Source organism: Oryctolagus cuniculus, chromosome 15, assembly GCF_051225735.1.
Source record: "Oryctolagus cuniculus isolate XC-2025 breed Fujian yellow rabbit chromosome 15, ASM5122573v1, whole genome shotgun sequence".
Taxonomy (NCBI): Eukaryota; Metazoa; Chordata; class Mammalia; order Lagomorpha; family Leporidae; genus Oryctolagus; species Oryctolagus cuniculus.
In genome coordinates, this window is record NC_142881.1 from 26564177 (window position 1) to 26588264 (window position 24088).

The 24088-nt window shown below is 44.6% G+C and overlaps 1 protein-coding gene across 7 annotated transcripts in view; it reads left to right on the forward strand.

Annotated features, from left to right (window-relative positions):
* PCGF6 (polycomb group ring finger 6) overlaps window positions 1-24088 on the forward strand; it is a 62067-nt gene that overhangs the window by 25434 nt on the left and 12545 nt on the right. For 3 of the 7 annotated variants that reach the window (XR_016221954.1, XR_016221956.1, XM_008270439.5), the window contains 2 exons: window positions 8596-8682; window positions 14541-15710. Coding sequence is in view for 3 of the 7 variants with exons in the window: in XM_008270439.5 (XP_008268661.2) it covers window positions 8596-8682; window positions 14541-14597 (144 nt within the window). In the remaining 4 variants the exon portion in view is untranslated. Of the gene's footprint in view, window positions 1-8595; window positions 8683-14540; window positions 15711-24088 lie in introns of those variants that run through there. The other 4 variants (XR_016221955.1, XM_089314390.1, XM_089314391.1 and 1 more) reach the window with 2 other exon arrangements.

Sequence of the window (24088 nt, forward strand, 5' to 3'; positions counted from 1 at the left end):
GGATGAAAAGTCCAGCAGCCAAGACTCAAACTGGCACCCATATGGGATGCTGGTGCTGCAGGCTGGGACTTTAACCCTCTGTGCCCCAGCGTTGGCCCCAGCGTTCTCTTATTTTTAAAACAGAAGCCAGAAGACTTACCTTTTGTGTCTAGAATAACTAGGAAGTGATATCCAGGGTTCGGACCCCTCTTTGGGTTATAGAATACTTCCTCTTGGCTAGATTTTTTTTTTTACTTTTATTTAATGAATATAAATTTCCAAAGTACGATTTATGGATTACAATGGCTTCCTCCACATACCGTCCCTCCCACCCACTACCCTCCCCTTTCCCACTCCCTCTCCCCTTCCATTCACATCAAGATTCATTTTCGATTATCTTAATATACAGAAGATCAGCTTAGTATACATTAAGTAAGGATTTCAACAGTTTGCTCCCACACAGTTGGCTAGATTTTTTTTAAGGACTTATTTTTATTTATTTGAAAGAGCTACAGAGAGAGATAGACACAGAGAGAGGGAGAGAGAGAGGGAGGTCTTCTAACCGCTGGTTTACTCCCCAAATTGCTGCAGTGGCCAGAGCTGAGCTGATCTGAAGCCAGGAGCTTCTTCTGGGTCTCCCATGTGGTTGCAAAGGGCCAGGGACTTGGGCCACCCTCCAGTGCTTTCCCAGCTGGGAGCTGGGTTGGAAGTGGAGCAGCCAGGACTTGAACTGGCATCCATATGGAATGCCAGCACTGCAGGCCAGGGCTTTAACCCAGTGCACCACAGCACCAGCCCCTTGGCTAGATTTTTATCTAAGCACAATTCCCACTTGTAAATGTGGTATTTGGTGATTGAAGGTATTTGGTCATCAAAGTTCTTTTTCATTTTAGGGATTCTTTTTCTCCTAATTTATGTTCTTTTAATTAACAATAATTATATATGTATATATATTCATTGTGTATGACATGTTTTAAAATATGTGTATGTTGTAGAATGGCTAAAATGAGGTAGTTAGCTTAACGTTACCTCATGTGCTTACTTTTTGTGCTGGGAACACTTAAAAAATTTCTACCTTAGCAATTTTTTTTTTTTTAATTTTTTTGATTTTTTTTTTTGACAGGCAGAGTGGACAGAGAGAGAGACAGAGAGAAAGGTCTTCCTTTGCCGTTGGTTCACCCTTCAATGGCCGCCCCAGCCGGCGTGCTGCGGCCGGTACACCGCGCTGATCCGATGGCAGGAGCCAGGAGCCAGGTGCTTCTCCTGGTCTCCCATGGGGTGCAGGGCCCAAGCACTTGGGCCATCCTCCATTGCACTTCCCTGGCCACAGCAGAGAGCTGGCCTGGAAGAGGGGCAACCGGGACAGAATCCGGCACCCCAACCGGGACTAGAACCCGGTGTGCCGGCGCCGCTAGGCGGAGGATTAGCCTAGTGAGCCGCGGCGCCGGCCCTACCTTAGCAATTTTAAAGAATACAGTACTCATTGTTTTTAACAAGTTACTGTGTTGTACAGTAGATCTCTTGTGAGTTGATTTTATTGTAGAAAAATATGGTTTTTTTTACTTCATGGTGTAGCAGGTGTCTAGTATTTTGAAGTATAATGATAGAAATTTTGTTTTGACTTTTTTAATTATCAGCGCTCATAGCTCTCTAAATATTCCTTTCCTACTCAGCTGTAAAACTAGTGACATCCATGAATTACTATTTCACAAAAATGTTGAAGTAATAGAACAGAGAATTTTTAAATTTGCAGACCTCTTAATTTACGACTAAGATTTTTTATACTTTCTAATTCCAGAGACAGTATATAATTGAGTTATTCCTATGAACCAAATATTGAATAAATTATCCAGTAATCAGAATAAAAGTCTTGTTGTCCCTCAGTCACTTAAGCCTGTCTTTAAACCAGCTAGTCCCAGGTAGGAAAAATGTGTTTTTTTCACAGATCTCTGACCTTCATATATGGTTATTTACTAGCACTTGTAAACAATTATCAGGGGTTTGTTAAGTGATAAACTACCTCAAATTTATTTATGACAGATCAGAATTGGAAGACAGTTCTGAAAGTTTTAAATACAGGTCATGTGGTTTGTAGTTTGCTTTTTAGAGATGTATTTATTGGGGCCTGGCGCTGTGGCACAGTAGGTTAAGCCTCTGCCTGCACCAAATGGGTGCAGGTTCGAGTTCCTGCTGCTCTACTTCAGATCTAGCTCTGCTAATGGCCACGGAAGGCAGTGGCAGATGGCCTAAGTGCTTGCACCCACATGGGAGACCGTGAAGAGGCTCCTGGCTCCTGCCTGAACCTGCAGATGGATGGCCTCTCTCTGCCTCTCCATCTCTCTCTCTGTAACTCTCCTCTCAATCTTTTTAAGGGAAAAAAAAAAAAAAGATATATTTATTTATTTGAAAGGTAGCATTGGGGAGAGGAAGAGACAGAGATCTTCCTTTTGCTGCCCACTTTTCCCTTCGCTGTCCACTCTCCAAATGGCCACAACAGCCAGAGCTGTGCAAGGCCAAAGCCATGAGCTGGGAACTCCATTTGGGGCTCCCACTTGGGTTTAAGGGCCCAAGGACCTGGGCCATCTTCTGTTGCCTTCCCAGGTGCATTCTCAGGGAGCTGGACTGGAAGCGGAGCAGCCAGGACTCAAACTGGCCTGATAACAGGTTGCTGTTGTTGAAGGTGGCAGCTTAACCCACTGCACCACACATGGACCCCAGGTTGTGTGTTTTTAAGAGAGATTTACGGGCTGGCGCCGTGGCTCAATAGGCTAATCCTCCGCCTTGTGGCGCCGGCACACCGGGTTTTAGCCCCAGTTGGGGCGCCGGATTCCGTCCCGGTTGCCCCTCTTCCAGGCCAGCTCTCTGCTGTGGCCCGGGAGTGCAGTGGAGGATGGCCCAGGTGCTTGGGCCCTGCACCCCATGGGAGACCAGGAAAAGCACCTGGATCCTGGCTCCTGCCATCGGATCAGCGCGGTGCGCCGGCTGCAGCGTCGGCCATTGGAGGGTGAACCAACGGCAAAAGGAAGACCTTTCTCTCTCTGTCTCTCTCTCTCACTGTCCACTCTGCCTGTCAAAAAAAAAAAAAAAAAAAAGATTTATTTCATTCTGTTTATTTGAAAGAGTGACAGGGAGAGAGGTCTTCCATCCACTGGTTCACTCCCAAAATGGTCGCAACAGCTGGAGCTGAGCCAATCCAAAAACGAGGTAGGAGCTTATTCCTGGTCTCCCACTTAGGTGCAGGACCCCAAGGACTTGGGCCAACCTCCACTGCTTTCTCAGGCACATTAGCAGGGAGCTGGATGAAAAGTCCAGCAGCCAAGACTCAAACTGGCACCCATATGGGATGCTGGTGCTGCAGGCTGGGACTTTAACCCTCTGTGCCCCAGCGTTGGCCCCAGCGTTCTCTTATTTTTAAAACAGAAGCCAGAAGACTTACCTTTTGTGTCTAGAATAACTAGGAAGTGATATCCAGGGTTCGGACCCCTCTTTGGGTTATAGAATACTTCCTCTTGGCTAGATTTTTTTTTTTACTTTTATTTAATGAATATAAATTTCCAAAGTACGATTTATGGATTACAATGGCTTCCTCCACATACCGTCCCTCCCACCCACTACCCTCCCCTTTCCCACTCCCTCTCCCCTTCCATTCACATCAAGATTCATTTTCGATTATCTTAATATACAGAAGATCAGCTTAGTATACATTAAGTAAGGATTTCAACAGTTTGCTCCCACACAGTTGGCTAGATTTTTTTTAAGGACTTATTTTTATTTATTTGAAAGAGCTACAGAGAGAGATAGACACAGAGAGAGGGAGAGAGAGAGGGAGGTCTTCTAACCGCTGGTTTACTCCCCAAATTGCTGCAGTGGCCAGAGCTGAGCTGATCTGAAGCCAGGAGCTTCTTCTGGGTCTCCCATGTGGTTGCAAAGGGCCAGGGACTTGGGCCACCCTCCAGTGCTTTCCCAGCTGGGAGCTGGGTTGGAAGTGGAGCAGCCAGGACTTGAACTGGCATCCATATGGAATGCCAGCACTGCAGGCCAGGGCTTTAACCCAGTGCACCACAGCACCAGCCCCTTGGCTAGATTTTTATCTAAGCACAATTCCCACTTGTAAATGTGGTATTTGGTGATTGAAGGTATTTGGTCATCAAAGTTCTTTTTCATTTTAGGGATTCTTTTTCTCCTAATTTATGTTCTTTTAATTAACAATAATTATATATGTATATATATTCATTGTGTATGACATGTTTTAAAATATGTGTATGTTGTAGAATGGCTAAAATGAGGTAGTTAGCTTAACGTTACCTCATGTGCTTACTTTTTGTGCTGGGAACACTTAAAAAATTTCTACCTTAGCAATTTTTTTTTTTTTAATTTTTTTGATTTTTTTTTTGACAGGCAGAGTGGACAGAGAGAGAGACAGAGAGAAAGGTCTTCCTTTGCCGTTGGTTCACCCTTCAATGGCCGCCCCAGCCGGCGTGCTGCGGCCGGTACACCGCGCTGATCCGATGGCAGGAGCCAGGAGCCAGGTGCTTCTCCTGGTCTCCCATGGGGTGCAGGGCCCAAGCACTTGGGCCATTCTCCATTGCACTTCCCTGGCCACAGCAGAGAGCTGGCCTGGAAGAGGGGCAACCGGGACAGAATCCGGCACCCCAACCGGGACTAGAACCCGGTGTGCCGGCGCCGCTAGGCGGAGGATTAGCCTAGTGAGCCGCGGCGCCGGCCCTACCTTAGCAATTTTAAAGAATACAGTACTCATTGTTTTTAACAAGTTACTGTGTTGTACAGTAGATCTCTTGTGAGTTGATTTTATTGTAGAAAAATATGGTTTTTTTTACTTCATGGTGTAGCAGGTGTCTAGTATTTTGAAGTATAATGATAGAAATTTTGTTTTGACTTTTTTAATTATCAGCGCTCATAGCTCTCTAAATATTCCTTTCCTACTCAGCTGTAAAACTAGTGACATCCATGAATTACTATTTCACAAAAATGTTGAAGTAATAGAACAGAGAATTTTTAAATTTGCAGACCTCTTAATTTACGACTAAGATTTTTTATACTTTCTAATTCCAGAGACAGTATATAATTGAGTTATTCCTATGAACCAAATATTGAATAAATTATCCAGTAATCAGAATAAAAGTCTTGTTGTCCCTCAGTCACTTAAGCCTGTCTTTAAACCAGCTAGTCCCAGGTAGGAAAAATGTGTTTTTTTCACAGATCTCTGACCTTCATATATGGTTATTTACTAGCACTTGTAAACAATTATCAGGGGTTTGTTAAGTGATAAACTACCTCAAATTTATTTATGACAGATCAGAATTGGAAGACAGTTCTGAAAGTTTTAAATACAGGTCATGTGGTTTGTAGTTTGCTTTTTAGAGATGTATTTATTGGGGCCTGGCGCTGTGGCACAGTAGGTTAAGCCTCTGCCTGCACCAAATGGGTGCAGGTTCGAGTTCCTGCTGCTCTACTTCAGATCTAGCTCTGCTAATGGCCACGGAAGGCAGTGGCAGATGGCCTAAGTGCTTGCACCCACATGGGAGACCGTGAAGAGGCTCCTGGCTCCTGCCTGAACCTGCAGATGGATGGCCTCTCTCTGCCTCTCCATCTCTCTCTCTGTAACTCTCCTCTCAATCTTTTTAAGGGAAAAAAAAAAAAAAAGATATATTTATTTATTTGAAAGGTAGCATTGGGGAGAGGAAGAGACAGAGATCTTCCTTTTGCTGCCCACTTTTCCCTTCGCTGTCCACTCTCCAAATGGCCACAACAGCCAGAGCTGTGCAAGGCCAAAGCCATGAGCTGGGAACTCCATTTGGGGCTCCCACTTGGGTTTAAGGGCCCAAGGACCTGGGCCATCTTCTGTTGCCTTCCCAGGTGCATTCTCAGGGAGCTGGACTGGAAGCGGAGCAGCCAGGACTCAAACTGGCCTGATAACAGGTTGCTGTTGTTGAAGGTGGCAGCTTAACCCACTGCACCACACATGGACCCCAGGTTGTGTGTTTTTAAGAGAGATTTACGGGCTGGCGCCGTGGCTCAATAGGCTAATCCTCCGCCTTGTGGCGCCGGCACACCGGGTTTTAGCCCCAGTTGGGGCGCCGGATTCCGTCCCGGTTGCCCCTCTTCCAGGCCAGCTCTCTGCTGTGGCCCGGGAGTGCAGTGGAGGATGGCCCAGGTGCTTGGGCCCTGCACCCCATGGGAGACCAGAGAAGCACCTGGTTTCTGCCTTCGGATAGGCGCGGTGCGCCGGCCGCAGCGGCTGTTGGAGAGTGAACCAACGGCAAAGGAAGACCTCTCTCTCTGTCTCTCTCTCTCACTGTCCACTCTGCCTCTCTGCCTGTCAAAAAAAAAAAAAAAAAGAGAGAGAGATTTACGTTGATTTAAAATTCAGAGATCATAAATACCCAAATAGATTTCTTTTACAGAGACTCCTGTGTCTTTGGATTACCAGGTTTGTTTTAGTGTTATTTTTAGCTGATTGGTCATTTTTCCTATATTAGGTTTTATAGTTAGCCCTGTTATTTTCCTTTGTGTATCATGTTATTCAGATCTTATTTTGCTTTTATAAAATGAAACTTCGAAAATTATATTGATCACTAAACATACTTTACATAAAAGATAATAATTTTATTTATTTATTATTTTCTTGTTAATTCTACCATACTAATTCTATATTTAAAAGCCTGTATATATAGGGTTTTTTTGAAAGGCAGTTACAGAGAGGCAGAGGCAGAGAGAAGTCTTCCATCTGCTGGTTCACTCCCCAGATGGCCGCAATGGCTGGAGCTGAGCTGATCTGAAGCCAGGAGCCAGGAGCTTCTTCCAGGTCTCCCACACGGGTGCAGGGGCCCAAGGACTTGGGCCATCTTCTACTGCTTTCCCAGGCCATAGCAGAGAGCTGCATCAGAAGTAGAGCAGCTGGGACTCGAACTGGCGCCCATATGGGATGCTGGCACTGCAGGCAGCAGCTTTACTTGCTGTGCCACAGCACTGGCCCCAAGATAGGCTCTTTAGCCTTGTGATTAAGTTGCATGTGTCCTGATCGGAGTGCCTGGGTTCAATGCTAGGTTGTGGTTCCCAACTCCAACTTCTCACCAAAGCAGACAATGGAAGGCAGTGATGATAGTTCAAATATTGGGATCCTGCAACTCACATGGCAGACCTGCATTGATTTCCCAGCTCCTAGCTGTAAACCCTATGCTGCCCCTAGCAGTGTGTATTAGCAGGAAACTAGGATCAGGAGCAGAACCAGGACTTGAACCCAGGCTTTCTGTCCAGAAAAAAATGTGGTTATCCTAGCTGGTGTCTTTTTTTTTTTTTTTTTTTTTTTTTTTTAAGATTTCTTTATTTGTTTGAGAGAGAGAGAGAGAGAGATCGTCCATCCACTGGTTCATTCTGCAGATGGCTGCAACAGCCGGGGCTGGGCCTGGCTGAAGTCAGGAGCTTTTTCCAGGTCTCCCATGTGACTGGCTGTGGCCCAAGCACTCCAGCCATCTGCTTTTCCCAGGTCATAAGGGGGAGCTAGATAGGAAGTGGAGCAGCTGAGAATTGAATGGGTGCCCGTATGGGATGCTGGGTCACAGGCGTTGGCTTTTCCTGCTACACCACAACTCTAGCCCCTTAACTAGTTTCTTAACCACCAGGCCAAGCACCCACCCCAAAATTGTCTTTTTTTTTTTTTTTTTTTCTTTTGACAGGCAGAGTGGACAGTGGGAGAGAGAGAGACAGAGAGAAAGGTCTTCCTTTTTACCGTTGGTTCACCCTCCAATGGCCGGCGTGCTGTGGCCGGCGTACCACGCTGATCCGAAGCCAGGAGCCAGGTGCTTCTCCTGGTCTCCCATGCGGGTGCAGGGCCCAAGGACTTGGGCCATCCTCCACTGCCTTCCCGGGCCACAGCAGAGAGCTGGCCTGGAAGAGGGGCAACCGGGGCTAGAACCTGGGGTGCCGGCGCCGCAGGTGGAGGATTAGCCTATTGAGCCGCAACGCCGGCCCCAAAATTGTCTTTTAAATCATTTTGTCATGGAATTTTTTTAACAGATTTAGGGAAATTATTTTGAATATCATTTGTACTGTGCTGTTATCTACCAATTTCTGACAATCTCTATATTTTACTTTATTTCCTTTTTTTTTTAAGGTTTATTTATTTATTTGAAAGGCAGAGAGCAGAGGTAGAGAGAGGGATGGAGGAAGGAGAGGGGGGTCTTCCATCTGCTGGTTTGCACACCAGCTGCCTGCAGCCGCCGGAGCTGCGCTGATCTGAGCCACAAGCTTCTTCAGGGTCTCCCGTGCAGGTGCAGGGGCCCAAGGACTGGGCCTTCCTCTAATGCCCTCCCATGCCACAGCAGAGAGCCGGATTGGAAGTGGAGCAGCCAGGACTTGAACTGGCACCCACATGGGATGCCGGCACTGTAGGCAGTGACCTCACCTGCTATGCCGCAGCACTGGTCCCTGCCTTGTTTCCTTTTGTGGAAGTTTTTGAAACCTTTCTTGAAAAATAGTCTAAAAGTGAAGTAGCAAAATAGAATCTGGAAACAGTTAGGTTGATCCCCCCCATCTCTTCAGATGGTATTTTGAAGCAGGAGGAGAGCCATGTCATATCCTCTTATTTGCCCACAGGTAGATATCATCTGTGGCGATCACCTGCTGGAACGGTATCAGACCCTAAGGGAAATCCGACGTGCAATAGGTGATGCAGCAATGCAGGTAGGGCCCAGACATTATCACGTCTCTGCCTAACACACAATGTACTTCATGAAAAAAAAAGTTTTGTGTTGCCAATAAAGTTTTCATAAATTTCCCACAATTTTTTAAAAAGTATCTGGACTGTAAATAATAATTACAACTAATATATATTAAATGCTTATTGTGCATAGGTATTCTGAGTGGCTTATTTGGAGTAGCTCATGTATTTCTCTGAATTATACTGTGGGGTAGGTATTCTTTCATCCTCCTCTTTAAAGATTAGGGGACTGAGATACAGAAAGGACATGTAACTTCCTGCATTGAGTTAGAGGTGAGCCAGGGCTCAGTTCCTAGGCAGTTTGATTCTAGAGGCCTTGTTCTTTTTACTCTGTCCAGTACTCCAGTAGAGGTTTGAAGGATAATAGGCCAGTACAATCATACATTGTTTAATCACAGATACTATCTGAGAAATGCAGTGTCAGGTTACTTCATCATTGTGTGATCTTCATTGAGTATACTTACACAAACCTGGATGGTTTAGCCTACTGCACAACTAGGATATGTAATAATCTTAGGAAACCGCCATCGTATATGCAGTGCATCTTAATGTAGTACTACCTGATTATATATCCAGAGGAATGCTTCTTTGTCTTTTGAGAAGCAGTGAGACAGAGAGTTCTCATCCATTGGTTCACTCCCCAAATGCTTGCACTGGCCTGAGGGCCAAAGCTGGGAGTCAGGAACTCCACTTGGGTCTCTCATGTGCATGACAGGAACCCAGTCACTTGGGCAATCACTGCTGCCTCTTATGGTCTGCACTGTCAGAAAGCTGGAATCAGGAGTACAGCCAGGAGTTGAACCCAGGCACTCCAGTGTGATGGCAGGCATGCCTTAAGTGCCTTAACCAGTAGACCAAATGCCTGCCCCAGAGGGACACTTATTTAAGGAAAAGTTGTAGATACTCAATAGGCTTTACAGGTTCACATACCATTTCTTGCTCAGTAATTAAGAAGATAAGATAGCTATTTTGATGCTTTATTTGACTTGCTATATGAGTAGGAATGAAATGTAAAAATCTCCCAGTCAGGATAATAAAAAGCAAGATAGAACCTACAGTTTTAATGAAGAGAAAAGTAGGATATTTAGACCAGTGTTGTGGTACAGTGGGTTAAGCCACCACCTTCCACGCCAGCATCTCACGAGAGGACCAGTTTGAGTCCCAGCTGCTGTACTTTGACTCTAGCTCCCTGGGAAAGCGGAGGAAGATGGTCCAAGTAGTTGTGTCCCTGCCACCCACGTAGGAGAACTGGGTCCTTCCAGACTGCTGTCTTTAGCCTGGCCCAGCCTGGCCATTGCAGCCATTTGAGGAGTGATTCAGCAGATGGAAGATAGTTTTTTCTGTATTTCAGTTTCTGTCTAACTCTGCCTTTCAAACGAAATAAATGAATCTTTAAAAACAAATGTATCCCTGAGCCTGGGGTGCTAATTGTTTTACAAACTGTATGCATCTGAGGAGCTTATAAATAATAACAAAGATTTGATGATTTTTTTTTTTTTTTTTTTTTTTTTTTTTGTCAGACAGAGTTAGTGAGAGAGAGAGGAGAGAGAGACAGAGAAAGGTCTTCCTTTTTCCGTTGGTTCACCCCCCCAAGTGGCCACTACAGTCGGCGCATTGCGGCTGGCACGCTGTGCCAATCCGAATCCAGGAGCCAGGAGCTTCCTCCTGGTCAATTTGATGAATTCTTAACCTAAGCAAATTGATATGTTTTTAACTGATATAATGAAATGCATGGATTTTGGTTGTACCTCCAGAATTAATGCTAATAGCCTCTTCCTGGCTATTCCCAAAAATGCACAGAGCAGTCAAAACTAGTTGCTTGATATATTCCTAGCTGAGGTTGAACAAGGCAACTCTGCCTTGTTTGAGCTCTCAACCTTTCATGATGTATTTAGTGCCTTGCTTTGCACATTTTTGTATTTTGCTGTTGAAATTGCCCCCAGTAGAGTGTTGAAGTCTATTACAAGAAGGCTGTGATATTCCTTGGAAAGTTTGCATTAGATAAGCTTCATTCAGGCAGGAGTAATGGTGCTGTTGGCTATGATCAGTATTAATTAATCAACAGTACACGTTAAATGTTTTTCAACAGAGTACACATAAAACAAATTTGTTTATTGATCAGTTAATGAAAATGACCAGAGGCCTTTTAGGAACCTATTCCTGTATCTCCTCTAGGAGCAGAAGTTTAGTATTCATTAATTCAGTGTCACAGTACTTTTATAGGATAAAACTACCTTGAAGAATAAGAATCTATATACTGTTTGAGTGCACTTTATAAAGTTCATAAATAGGCAATACTAATCTATGAACTTAAATGTGAGAAACAGTAGTTAATGTTTTGAGGAGCATCTTGACTGCACACAGGCATGAGGGAGTCTTTTAGGTGCCAGAAATACTCTGTGTCTTGATCTGGGTTATGATTATACGTGTTGTACACATGTAGAAGTTCACCCCGTTTGTAAAAAGAAAAAAAGAACTCAATATTTCCTTTTCATACAGATCAGACCTGTGAGCTTTACTTTTTTTTTTTTTTTTTTTAATTGGAAAGTTTATTGTTGGGTTGGGGGAAGCCCGATGGGCCAGGGGGAGAGAGTAAGAGAGAGAGAGATCAGGAGAGATGGAGCTTGTGTGCGGGAAGCAGGTCCTGTTATACCTTTGGCGGGGGTGGGGGGGGCGTGCAGGGAAGTAGGAGCAGCGGATCCCATTAGGGTGGGGATGGAGCTGACACTTGTGGTTTGGCCATCAGGCTTAGGACTGAAGCTTACTGTGCAAGGTGGCGATGGGCCAGAGCCTAAGATGGCGTCAGGGGCATAGATGGCACCACAGATTAGACGGCACCATTTTACTAACATTCCCCCCTTTTGTTTTTTATATAAAGTAAGTGTTGTATGGGATTACATCAGCCTCAAAAGTCCAAGAGGGATGGAGGGACAATGATTTCTTTAGAGCTACTTCCTGCTGACATGTTGTGGTGTCTCAAGCTGCTGTTCTCTAGTTGGGAGCTGATTACATCCCTGTAGCAGCATTTGGTTGACCACCTAGTTTGTGAAGGCTTTGGTTCATTCTGTTATCACCTCCTGTAAGCACTTAAAACTGACATGGTAGTATAAAAGACAGGCTGAGAATAGCAACTAGTGATCCTAATAGTGGCATTAACCAAGTAATGGGAGGATTTCATAGAGAAGAGGAAATGGGGTGGGGGGTATCTCTGGACTCTAGTGAAGACTGATGGATGTGGTTTTGCCTGGCCTGATTGGTTAACATAATAACACAGTTAAGACTCCTCTGCCTGTAGTACCATGCCTGTTAGTGAGGTGGTGTGGCTTTGGAGACCTCAGATGGCAGCAGCTGAGGTCCTGATGGACCTAGTGACCTCCTCTTGTAACTATCGGAGTTGTTTTGGACTCGGTTGGTCGAGATAACGTGACGCAAAGCTGTACCTGAGATCACTACTGAGGAGAGAGAGGCTGCGAAGCTAATCCCAGTCAAGACTGGGAGAAAGGCTATTCATCTCCCGTGGGTAGAGGGGTTTGTCTGTAGAAAAATTCTGAATAATCATACAATGTTAAGTGTGGGGGAGGGAGAACCATCAATACACACCGGTCTGGAATGGAGCCATTGATATAAGATTGGAGGCTATGATTACAAAGGAATGAGGCCCAGGTGGGCTAGACAGGATCTAGAATGAAGGAGAGTCATCATTAGAGGACCTAAGAAAGCTGCTGTCTAAACCGCAACTAAGTTTTCCAGTTGAGAGGCCAACAGAAACTGACAGAAGGGCTTTAAGGCCTATTATATCTCTTCATATGGGGTACATCATAAGGGAGATGTAAACTTCTGTCTTAATTGCTGTGCTAAATTCTTGCCCGTAGCATGTGAACGTTAGGGGAATGAACTATATCCAAGCTACAGGAGATAATTGAAAGTAAGACTGTGAATAAAGACATCTAAATAGAAATAAAAATGTTTATATATTCAAAATTAAAGTATGTAGCAGATTTTTAGATGTAAAGCTGAATTATAAGTAGTCTCATTCGCATAAAAATTTTATACATGCAATGAAATAATTTTGAGATCTTGAAACAGCTTGTAAGCTATCATATCTTTGCATATTAATGTATTTTGAAAAATGATACTTTTCATTTCAGAAACATAAGTATATAAAAAGTTAAATTATGAAAAATGGAATTTGTATGTATGTGATAATTTTAACAGGGTCTTTCTGTTTGAGTTACGGTATGAATTCATTTACTTTGATCAGGTTAATTAATCTAGAACTGATCTGATCATCCAATGGGCTGACTGTGGTATTGGGTTATGCTTAATTTATCTTAATCTACGTGTTCAGTATTTTGAGTTTAAATTCCTTTAGACATCTGCTTTCTGGTTAACCTTTGTTCTTCAACATTCCTGTTGAATAGTTACCCAGCTTAGGTATTCATTCATGTTACTTTGCTGGCTTTTGTGGGCATTTGAATTTGCGAGCCCTTTTTTAGAATTCTGGTGCGTTTTTGTTGGCGTTGCCAAGAACAGAAGCCAGATTGAAGTGACTTGAGTAGTACTTGAGGAGTGAAGAAGTGGAGCCATGGAAAAGCTTAGCAAAGCAGAGAAAGACAGGGAGTAGTAGCCGGGCAGGACTGACTGTGTGGGGCATATGTCCCAGCCTCCTCCTCTGTGTTACTCAGAGCAGGTCCAGGGCACATTTTCCAGTGAGTCTTCCTTTTTCATGAGCTTTCCAGTCCATAGGAAATTAGAAATAGTGGCCTCATAAAGGTGGATTACTTGTTCAATGCAGCCTTGGCAATAGCACAGAGAATTAGGAGCCAGAAACCTACAAAAAGCAAATAAAAAGGCTTGAAAATGCAACATCTGTCCTAGGACAGTCTTTAAGGAGGACGTACATATGAAATATGAGTGGACTTCTGAAAGTTTATGGAACTGGAAATGGTTTATTTTGCAAAAAAGTTTTAAAATTCATGCATAGGTTTTTCATAATACTTATTTTCCATGAAGACTTCTTATATTTTAGGCCAATAACTTCAAAGTTGTATCACTTAACAATAGTAATGAGATGTATTTATTTATGAATGTTCCTTTTCTTTCTTTCTTTCTTTTTCGTTCTTTCTTTCGTTCTTTCTTTCTTTCTTGGCAGAGTTATCGAGAGAAAGGGAGAGACAGAGAATGAACTTGGATCTGCTGGTTCATTCCCCACATGGCCACAACAGCTGGTGCTGAGCTAGGCTGAAACCAGGAGCCAGGAGTTTCCTCCATGTCTCCCACATTGAGGGGCAGGGGCCCAGGCACTTGAGCCATCTTCCACTGCTTTCCCAGGCACACTATCAGGGAGCTGGATCGGAAGTGGAGTAGCTGGGAATCGAACTGACACCCCAGTGGGATGCTGGTACTGAAGGCAACAGTGTAACCCACGATGCCACAGCACCTACCCTCATTTCTTTTAAAGATTTATTTATTTGAAAGGCAGAGAGAGAAGGAGAGACAGGTCATTCATCCGCTTGTTCACTCCCCAGTGGCTGCAACTGTCAGAGCTGAGCTGGTCTGAAGCCAGAAGCCGAGGGCTTCTCCTAAGTCTCCCATGTGGGTGTAGGGGCCCAAGCACTTGGGCTGTCTTCCACTGCTTCCCCAAGGCACATTATCAGGGAGCTGAATTGGAAGTGGAGTATCTGGGATTCGAACCAGCATCCATATGGGATGCCAGCACCTCTGGTTACCAGCTATGCCACAGTGTGGGCTTTGACTTGATCATTTATATAACATTTTCAAAGAGCTGTCAGTTAGTTTCTTTTTTTCCCTTCTTTTTCAGGATGGTCTGCTTGTCCTTCATTATGGTCTTGTGGTTTCTCCTCTGAAAATAACTTGAAGATTCTAGACATATTAATGAGGAGAGAGACAAAGTGAAAAGGCTTCTGCAGGACTGCATCTCACCAAAGATTTCCACGAAATGTGTAATTGTCACCACTGTGTGCTGTTCAAGATATAACTTACGTACTGTGTTCAACCCAAAAAGTCACGGCATTTCTAAGCACAGTTGGAATGATGGAATGCACCTGTTTTACTAGGGTTATACCTAAGAAGCATCCATAGCTCAGGGGAAAATTTCAAAACATTGAATTTTCAAATTCCTTTTGATCTCTTGTTTTTGAGGTAGATTGGTTACTGTTTTCTTCTTTTTGGAGCCATATCCCTTTGAAGCTGGTGGTTGGGATTCTGCTCTCTGGGACAGTACCCGTTGGGCAGTCATCCTCTTGGAAAACAAGTGAACTTTTTGGCAGAAGGTTCAGAGCCAGTCCTTGTTAAACTACAGGATGTAAAAGACCAAAACTGTTGGCCATTTTTAAATGTTGCCATTATATTTTGAATGTGTATCTTTTTTTTTGATACCAGCAACTCTATTAAAGAAATGTTACTCAATTCTAAAATGGATAAATTGTGGTTATACCTGGTGGAGAAACTCTCTACTTTAGGGTTTGTGGCACATGCCATAGCGTTCGGTATATGAAGGCTCCTTTTACATTTCTTAAAACAAGAGGGGCTTCTTTATGACAACATTTTTATTATTTGAGTGTTAATTTGATGAACATTCATTTTATTTGAGTACATGGTTTGGTTGTTGTTACTTTATAATGATACTGTTTCTGAATGTAATAAATTTTAGGTGAATTTGGGAAGGTCACAGAATACTTATTGTTTCCTCAGGAAGTCAATTTAATATTCATTTACCCATTGTTGTCACTGGGATACTTAATATGGGTATTTGAAAGCTCAGTTTCATTCAGAGACTTCAGTTTTAAACATGTTGCCTAAAATTAGGTTTCTAAAAGAAAGATTTTCTAGACCCTGTTTCACAGAAAAATTTCCAAAACTGTACAGAAAGTATAACAAAATCAGACAAGGATTGGCAATTATTTTGTAAGGAGTTTGTGAATTGTGTATAAATCTCTTCTAACATTTAATAAAAATTTATTTTAACCTATTTTGAAATACTAGTGTTTACAGTGGATTTTCAGCAGATAACCAAAACTCTTAAAGATACAAGGTGTCCAAATCAAAGTTAAGCTGTCACCAAGTAGATACTTAGTAAACATCTTTCCCTTCAGTGATTGTCCTAGGTGCTATTATTTGACTGCAACTGTAAAATTCATTACTTGTTAAATGTTTCTTGCCCAAATTACTTAATATTTTTATTTATATCCCATGTTAACATCTATGTTGAGATCCTTAAGAACACTGTTAGGTTCATTGGTTCACTAGACAGACTCACAGACCCAGGAAAGCTGTTACACTCTTGGTTACTGTTCATTACAGTGAAGGGATACAGATTAAATCAGTAAAGGGGATAGGCCTGCAGAACACAGTCTAGGACAATCAGACGTTTGCTTCTGGTTATCGTCTCCAGTGGAGTTGTGTGGTCAGTGCTCACTTCTCCCAACAGTTAAGGGTGACATGTATGAAGTGTGGCCAGCTAGGGAAACCCACCTAAGCCTTAGTGTCCAGGATTTTGGTGTGTCAGTCAAGTAGGAATGCAACATCCATATAATTGAACGGTTACTCAGACCCTAGATCCTGCCCAGGAATCACATTAATACACATGGCCCAGGGCTATGCAGTCATAATCAATTTCATGTTTTGATTTTTTTTTAAAAGATTATATATGTATGTGTGTATTTGAAAGAGTTAGAGAGGGAGAGACAGAGATACGTTGCATCTGCTGGTTCTTTCCCCAAATGACTGCAATGGCCAGGGCTGGCCAGGCCAAAACCAGGAGCCTGGAACTCCATCTGGGTCTCCTATGTGGGTACAGGGGCCCAAGTACTTGCTGATGCTTTCCCAGATGCATTAGTAGGGATCTAGATTGGAAGTGGAGCAGCTGGTGCTCATGGGATGCTGATCACCAACAACAGGATCTGTTTAGTTAGCTAAGATAAGGTGAAAGTGTCCTAGAACATAAGCAGAAGCAAAACTAAACACTCAAACAATTTATCTATTTGAAAGGCAGAGTTGCAGAAAGAGAGAGGGAGAGTCAGAGATCTTCCATCTGCTGGTTCACTCCCCAGGTGGTTGCGATGGCTGGAGCTGGGCTGATCTGAAACCAGGAGCTAGGAGCCACTAGTGTCATCTGGGTCTTTCATGTAGCTGCAGAGGTCCAGTCACTTGGGCCATCCTCTTCTTTCCCAGATGCATTAGCAGGGAGCTGGATCGGAAATGGAGCAGCTGGGACTTTCCCATACAGGATGCCAACAGTGCAGGTGGCATCTTAACCCACTATGCCACAGCACTGGCCCCTGCACAGATACTTCTAAATCAGAGTGTGTGAAGTACAGATCCTAGAGGCTGGCTTCAGTGGCTACAGAGCTGTGGTAGATTGGAACAACTGGCAGGTCCCTTTGTTTTTGCTTGCCTTGTTTCTGCCCAAAGGGGTGGCTGTGGTAGCTGGGCAGAATGCACTTAACACGTTTCTCCTTTAAATGCTGTTTTCTGTCTGTTATGGGTCCTTTAACAGTTTCCTCTGACCTTGGGGCTTCCCTGAGCTTCCTCTGTGTTTCCAGTGAGTTGCTGTCCCCTCCTGTGAATCAGATGCTTATCTTTTTTTAAAGATCTATTTGAAAGTCAGAGTTACACAGAGAGAGGGGAGGCAGAGAGAGAGAGGTCTTCCATCTGATGGTTCACTCCCCGGTTGGCCGCAACGGCTAGAGCTGCACCCATCCGAAGCCAGGAGCCAGGAGCTTCTTCCAGGTATCCCATGTGGGTGCAGGGTCCCAAGCACTTGGGCCATCTTCTACTGCTTTCCCAGGCCATAGCAGAGAGCTGGATTGGAAGTGGAGCAGCTGGGACTCGAACTGGTGCCCATATGGGATGCCAACGCTTCAGGCCAGGGTGTTAACCCACTGCGCTACAGCACCAGCCCCCAGATGCTTATCTTGTCTCAGGATTCCTTCTCGGGGCTCCAAGCTGACAGACTGCACATAGTCCTCCCCATCTCCTACAATAATTTGGCTGAGAATTCCTCAAAGTAATGCTTTGCCTATTTATCTTATTTAGCCTGCCTAATGTTTATCATTAGTTACTTGTATATGAATGTTTTCATAGTGTCACCAGGTCATAGTTGCTTATCAGATACATGTGTGACTTAACTGTTAACAATTTTAGTAGTTTTTTTTTCCTTTAAAAAAATTTCCTTTAAATGGCTGCTAACTCTAGTGCTATACCAGTGGACTTCAAAAAGCTCATGGGAAATGGAACAAAAAGAGAAGTTGATTTTGATGCATGAATATTTTGAATCCCATGCGTATAGTAAGTCTTCAGAAAATTCGTGAAAAGTAACATGTTATCGGGGTAGGCATTTGGTGCAGCTGTTAAGATGCTACTTGGGATGTCTGCATGCCCTGTTGGAGTGTCTGGGTTCACGTCCTGGCTCCACTTTGAATACCAGATTCCTGCTAATGTACACCCTGGGAGGTAGCAGGTGATGGTCCAACTACATGGACTCCTGCCATCCATGTGGAAGTTTCAGGCTCTGGGCTTCAGCCTAACCCAGACCCAAGCCTGGATGTTGCGGGTATTTGGGAAGTGAACCAACAGATGGTGCTCTGTTTGTATTTCTGTTTCTGCCTTTGAAATGTTTTGAAATCAATAAACTAAAATTACATATTATGAAAACCTGCAATGCATAGTTTTAAAAATTTTTTGTACCAAAAATAAACTTTTTTTTTTTTTTTTTTTTTTTTGACAGGCAGAGTGGACAGTGAGAGACAGAGAGAAAGGTCTTCCTTTTTTCCGTTGGTTCACCCCCCAATGGCTGCTTACAGCCGGCGCACCGCGCTGATCCGAAGCCAGGAGCCAGGTGCTTCTCCTGGTCTCCCATGCAGGTGCAGGGCCCAAGTACTTGGGCCATCCTCCACTGCCTTCCCGGGCCACAGCAGAGAGCTGGACTGGAAGAGGAGCAACCGGGACAGAATCCAGCACCCTGACCGGGACTAGAACCTGGTGTGCTGGCGCCGCAGGCGGAGGATTAGCCTATTGAGCTATGGTGGCGCTGGCCCAAAAATAAACTTTTTTACTTCCAATTTTCTACCAGTTTTTTGAAGGCAAGTAGGTGCTGATTCTGAATGTTTGCCTCTGGATTAGACCATGATTTAAGAATAGGTCCTCATTTTTCTCCCTTTTCCAATATGTTTTTGTGTGCATGAGTTTGATTGTTGGCCTCTTCAAAAATGGACCGGTGAAATCTGAATTATTACCTCTAGACATTAGTAATCTTCACAAATGAAATGCCACATTGATCTGACAGCCTGTCCAGAATCCACTTGGGCAGAGTGAATATTACTGCATTTTGCTTTTGTTCTCATGATATCTGTGGTATTACCTGGTTTTTATTTATTTTTTTATTTTATTTTATTTTTTTGACAGGCAGAGTGGACAGTGAGAGAGACAGACAGAGAGAAAGGTCTTCCTTTGCCGTTGGTTCACCCTCCAATGGCCGCCGCGGCCAGCGCACTGCGGCCGGCGCACCGCGCTGATCCGATGGCAGGAGCCAGGAGCCAGGTGCTTTTCCTGGTCTCCCATGGGGTGCAGGGCCCAAGCACTTGGGCCATCCTCCACTGCACTCCCTGGCCACAGCAGAGAGCTGGCCTGGAAGAGGGGCAACCGGGACAGAATCCGGCGCCCTGACCGGGACTAGAACCCGGTGTGCCGGTGCCGCTAGGCGGAGGGTTAGCCTAGTGAGCCGCGGCGCCGGCCTACCTGGGTTTTTAATTATATTTCATTTCATTGAAATGAGGAGAGTTTTTTCTATTAATTTTTTTTTTTTTTTTTTGACAGAGTGGACAGTGAGAGAGAGAGACAGAGAGAAAGGTCTTCCTTTGCCATTGGTTCACCCCCCAATGGCCGCCGTGGCCGGCGCATCAAGCTGATCCGAAGGCAGGAGCCAGGTGCTTCTCCTGGTCTCCCATGCGGGTGCAGGGCCCAAGGACTTGGGCCATCCCCCACTGTACTCCCGGGCCATAGCAGAGAGCTGGCCTGGAAGAGGGGCAACTGGGACAGAATCCGGCGCCCCGACCGGGACTAGAACCCGGTGTGCCAGCACCGCAAGGTGGAGGATTAGCCTATTGAACCACGGCACCGGCTCTTAATTTTTTTAAAGATTTATTTATTTATTTGAAAGAGTTAGAGAGAGAGAGAAGTCTTCCATCTGATGGTTCACTCCCCAACTGGCCGCAACAGCTGGAGCTGCACTGATCTGAAGCCAGGAGCTTCTTCTGGGTCTCCCAAGCAGGCGCAGAATCCGGCACCCCAACTGGGACTAGAACCTGGGGTGCCAGTGCCGCAGGCGGAGGATTAGCCAAGTGAGCCATGGCGCTGGCCGATTTATTTATTTATTGGAAAGAGTTACGGAGATACAGAGAAAGAGAGACCTTCTATCCACTGGTTTACTCCCCAGATGGTTGCGACAGCTAATGCTGGGCCAGGCCAAATCCAGGAGCCAGGCGATTCATCCAGATCTCCTATGTGGGTGGCAGGATCCCAAGCATTTGTCCCATCTTCCACTGCTTTTTCCAGCCCATTAGCAGGGAGCTGGATCTGAAGTGGATCACCCGGGACATAGACCAGTGCCCATATAGGATGCCAGTGTCACAGGTGGCAGCTTTACCCACTACACCACAATGCTGGCACCTGTATTAGTGTTTCTGAGAAAAGATTTCCCAAGAGAAATAGTGCTTGAATAACATTTTAAGTTAGAAGATGAAGAAAAAGATTGCCAGGAACATATTCCGCCCCCCCAAAAACACACACACACACACAGGCAGTATTCCAAGATGAGTGAGGATGTGAATTGTGGATCCAGACATGTAGCTCTGAGTCTCATTTTTGCTGCTTGCAAATTATGTGATCCCAGACGTGTTACGTAACTTCTCTGAAGTGGGGTTTCCTTTGTCTGCAAAAAAAGGGCCCATGGTGCCTAATTCAGAGGGTTGTCATGAGAAATAAATGAATACAACAAGCACTCCACACAGTACCTGGCTTTGTTAATCAAATTCAAGTATGGGGGCAGGTACTGTGGCCTAGTAAGTAAAGCCGCCACCTGCAGTGTCAGCATCTGGGTGCCGGTTTGAGTCCCAGCTGCTCCACTTCCAATCCAACTTTCTGCTATGACTTGGGAAAGCAGTAGAAGATGGCCCAAGTCCTTGGGTCCCTGTACATACATGGGAGACCCAGAATAATCTCCTGGCTCTTGGCTTCAGATCGGTGCAGCTCTGGCCATTGCAGCTATCTGGGGGGTGAGCCAGCAGATGGAAGACCTCTCTCTGCCTCTGCTTCTGCCTCTTTGTAACTCTGCCTTTCAAATAAATAAATAAAGTCTTAAAAAAAAAAGTTCAAATATGGGCTTTACATAGTTACTTCTCAGATTACTTTGCTGAATTCCTTTCTAATGAATAAGGGGGTCAATTAATATTGCAAGACTGATGTTGAATCACCTGTTTTTCCATGTCTTCTTTCTTAATATTCCTTCTTGCTTTGCCTGCTTCTATTAATAACCGGGGAAACGGTGCGGATACAGTGTGGTGATTACATCTTTGGCTCTGAATTTGGACCTGGCTTCTGCTTTCACCCTAAGTTTACTCTTGGCTCCTCTGCTTCTGCTTCAGATTAGGCTGTTCGATGAACAGTTCCAGTTGTCAGAGTTTCTTTTGTGGAAATAAAATCTTGCTTAGGAGAAGAGACTGTTAACCCCTAAATGACATTGGGAATTGTGTATGTCGTGTGAATCCTTATGCCAGGAAATCTTGGGAGAGAGACATCACCCCTCTCTGTTCATACTTGTGGCTTGACAGATTTGTTAGAATAAGCAAGCACTTCTAAGGAAAGGTGCCCTTTTACCTTGTTTGATAATCAACAATTGTTGGAACCCGCTACTTCTGACTGTATTCTGTATTCCAGAACTCCAGCCCTTACACAAATGGTTTCGGCTCACTCTGTTAAGCATTGGTAATGCCTAACAGCATGTGATAGGGCTAAATGGAAATGTCTCATACACAAAGCAGAGACCACTGGCCTCATCAGGGGAAAGAGTAGCCATCTGGTGATCCACAGTGATTAGCCAGTTGAGGAAGTGAGCCCTGAGACCTGTCCATGATCGATCTTCATTTTTCCTTGAAGCTTGCACTTCCTTCATTTTTGTTTCACTGAGAATCACTGAGGCACTGCAGAAACATAAATCTTTAAATATCTGCAGTGCGACTCACTGTTTTGCTATAATCCTGCTGTGTATGTGCTTGCAAGTGCGCACACAGATGTGGATGTGTTTCAGAGAGGTTGTAAGAAAGGATTTATAGATCTTGGTTGCTCCCCACCCCCACCTAATAAGCTTGGGAGCTATCAGCATAAAACATGGGGACAATCAAATCATCTTCTAGGAGATCAATAGAGGAAGAGAGAAGCCCTTTGATCTGTATAGTAATTATTCCCATTATCCTTTAAGGGGTGCAGCAGGGCATGGTATTGTAATAAAAACAGTCCTTTGTTTGGCTGGATTCAGGAACACTTGCCCCATTTGCAAATGGCGTATCTATGTGAGACACTTAAACAGCAAAATGCATGATGACATCATTCTAACATGTACATCACATTTGAAAAGACTACAAAACCACTATTGTGTTTCCTATGAAAGAAAAGTAATATTTCACATGAGCCCTGTTTTATGGGTCTTTGAAGCTCCCTGTCCGTTATTTCCATTGTAAATAACTTTATTTTCAAGTGCACCAATTTATTTGGTTCTAAAAGGGAAAAATGTATTGTTAGAATGTAGATTTTTTTTTTCAGGACTTTAGAACTATCTGACAATATCAAAATAATATTGATGCTGGAAACCAGTGATGGGTGCTCATAAGTAAGGAACATTGCCAGTTTTTTCTCTCTCATGTTCAGGGAGATTTCTGGCCTTTTCTCCAGGCTCTGTTTTGAAACCCAAACTCTTGTTAATACATGGGCTTGTGTTGTCCTAATGAGATTCATTTTGACAGGATCCCAGGGTGGCTTCATGCAGTGGTCTCAGCTGGAGCAGAAGGCGCAGTGCACATCCAGGATTATATTCATCTTTTTCTGATAATTCCGTAATTTCCCTACCAATGGATTTTCTAAGTTGAAGTGAAGTTTATGCAACATAAAATCAATACTTTAAAATGAATGTCACTAATATTTAATACATTCACAGTGTTGTGCAGCCTCCACCTTTATTCCGTCACTCCAAAATAAGACCCCATATCCATTCAGTGGCCACTCCCCACAGCCCCTCTCTTTAGCTCCAGCAACTGCCAGTCTGCTTTGTATTCCAGTGGATTTTTAAATAAATTTTTTTTAATTTGAGAATCAGAGTTATAGACAGTGAGAGAGACAGAGAGAAAGGTCTTCCTTCTGTTGGTTCACTCTCCAAAGGGCTGCTACGGCCGGTGCTGCACCGATCCGAAGCCAGGAGCCAGGTGCTTCCTCCTGGTCTCCCTTGCAGGTGTAGGGCCCAAGTACTTGGGCCATCCTTCACTGCCCTCCCAGGCCACAGCAGAGAGCTGGACTGGAAGAGGAGCAACCAGAGCTAGAACCCGATGCCCTTTAAATACATTTTAAGAACTGTTTTGTTTGCCTTTAGAGCTAAAATAGTGGTACTGGACCCTCTGCTTGAGTTCACAACTAAGTTCTAGAAGTTTATCCCCAAGACTATTTGTGACTTAACACTGGAGCTAAATTTGGGACTCTACATTGATCTGACCTTGCTCCCATTGTTAGCCAGTACGGTAAGATGGATGCTGAGTATCCTGGTCTTACTGCTACTTGCAGAGTTGTCACTTCTGCAATACCCCCTCATTTGCAGACCTTTGCTGGGAAGCTACAGAACTCCTTGGCAGATTTGTAAGGGACGATACACCCCCAGGCCCAGTAGCACCCACTTCTGCGAAATGGTCAGCAGCAGCAGAGGTGACTCGTGCTTGGTGGACCAGAGCCCAGTGTGAGCTGCCACCACTGCATTGCAGAGCAGGAAGGCAGTGGGTTGAGGAAGTGTGGACAGTGTGGCAGTTTGTCCCTGGGACCAGGTGTTACCCAGGGTTTCTGAGGCAGGGAAACCTTAAGTGAAAATTGGTGAGGAGAGGGTTAAAGAACCATCAGGGGCCGGTGCCACTGCTCACTAGGCTAATCCGTCTTGCAGCGCCGGCACACCGGGTTCTAGTCCCGGTCTCCCGGTCGGGGCGCCGGATTCTGTCCCGGTTGCCCCTCTTCCAGGTCAGCTCTCTGCTGTGGCCCGGGAGTGCAGTGGAGGATGGCCCAAGTGCTTGGGCCCTGCACCCCATGGGAGACCAGGATAAG